The sequence below is a fragment of the Drosophila bipectinata genome, chromosome XL, assembly GCF_030179905.1.
Source record: "Drosophila bipectinata strain 14024-0381.07 chromosome XL, DbipHiC1v2, whole genome shotgun sequence".
Classification (NCBI taxonomy): domain Eukaryota; kingdom Metazoa; phylum Arthropoda; class Insecta; order Diptera; family Drosophilidae; genus Drosophila; species Drosophila bipectinata.
In genome coordinates this window covers 4892340-4893965 of record NC_091734.1, presented here as the reverse complement: position 1 = coordinate 4893965, position 1626 = coordinate 4892340, and the positions used below count along the sequence as shown (strand labels likewise).

The following is a 1626-nucleotide window of genomic DNA, read 5'->3' as shown; positions in this document are numbered from 1 at the left end:
ACTCAACCACCCAACCACCCACTCATCCACCCACCCAACTACCCAACCTTTCCAAAAGCAAACACAAAATGTAAACAAATTCCCAGCAATTTTTGTGGTTGGACCCCAACGGTAGGTGGGTGGGTAGGGTAGGTGTGTGAAAAATAATAAACTTTAATATAAAATAGATTATTGATGTTTGCTCTTTGCTGTTTATTTGTTGTTGTTATCATTGTTCTTGCCCGTTTTTTTGTTGTTGTTATTGTTGATTGTACTACACTAGCCAACAAGATAGTTAGTTGGGCTTGAACTAAACTTTCTCTAAAAGTATGAAAGTTAATTTCTCGTTCGTATCATCATCTGATGTCGAGAATCATCGAATATACTCCAAGGTCTATATTTAGAATTAATATAAATATTTAAAAATAAAATAAAATAATAATTCTAATCATACGTACACTCCACCAAGACCATTGTACCACCAGCCACGACCCCAGACAGCCGCCAAATTGGTGTCTGGCTGACCATCTTGATCCCGATCGTAGGTGGAAAATGGAGTACTCTCCTTGAGGGATATAGCAGCAGGATCTCCGGAGCAGCCTTCCAGGCTTGTTATCGCATATTCATCATCCTCATCACTCACCTCAAAGTTGTCGCATTGGATTGGAGGAAAATAGGTGCTGATCACCCTCAGCTCGTGGGCTACACTTGTCGTTATCAGATACAGCCTTTCCAAGCCAATAAAGTATTCTCCCTCCGGATCTCCGAAACCTACTTTATAGTTCTCGAATGTCCGATTAAAACCATGTTTATGTCGTTGGCTATTCAAGACCACAATCCATCCGGAGCGACAAATCACCTGGAAAGGATCTCGTCCTGGGATGTAAATGGTTGTTGTGGCATTTTCGTTGGGAGAACAACTCTCGGTGATTGGGGAGATAAAGGGTGGGGGCTGCTCTGAAATCTCACTTGATTTTGTCAAAGCATCAAGTTGATCTTTTAATATTTTTATTTCATTATCCTTTTCTCGAATGGTGGCTTGTAGTTCCTCAAACTTGAGATTCTTTGCGCTACAAGTTTCAAAGTACTTCAGCAAGGGCTTAACAATTGGATAGAAAATCGTGCCACACTCATCTTCGCATTCATGAGAAACGAAACATGACTAGAAAATAATAATAGTATTATTTTGAAGTATTTTTTTTTAAGAAATATAATTACCTCCTCTTCGTAGCTTAAAGAAAGGGGAATCATACACCCCAGAAGAGCCAAAAAAAACCAATCCATTCTCAGGTATTTGTCATCTGGCAGTCGAACTTCAACTAATGCTTCTCTTGCCACTGAGACTCTTAATTCTAATCGCTTATCAGCCGAAGCTCTTGACCTCTAACTTGGTACTGGTGGCTATCAGAAGCTCAGCTCTGCTGACTAGTGTGTCTGTTATTTTTAATATTTTTTTTTTCGAGTGGAACAGCCACTGTACAGTGAAACAAAGGAAATTGCATGAGACATGGGGCATGGGGGGCAGGAGGCTGCCATGGCAACTTTTGGTGGCAAAAACTGTTGCACATTGTTGTTGAAAGTCCAATAACGGTCTATATAACAAAGTGTTGCAAAATGCTGAATAAATTAATGGCATGCCCATAGTGT

The 1626-nt window shown here is 40.0% G+C and overlaps 1 protein-coding gene across 1 annotated transcript; it reads right to left on the bottom strand.

Annotated features, from left to right (window-relative positions):
- Window positions 1-227: 227 nt before the first annotated feature.
- LOC108130584 (ficolin-1-like) lies at window positions 228-1291 on the bottom strand. The gene is made up of 3 exons (XM_017249127.3): window positions 1198-1291; window positions 438-1141; window positions 228-373 (listed from the first exon to the last, which is right to left on the bottom strand). The coding sequence occupies exons 1-3, from the start codon at window positions 1261-1263 to the stop codon at window positions 316-318; spliced, it is 828 nt and encodes a 275-aa protein (XP_017104616.3). The 5' UTR covers window positions 1264-1291; the 3' UTR covers window positions 228-315.
- Window positions 1292-1626: the final 335 nt, after the last annotated feature.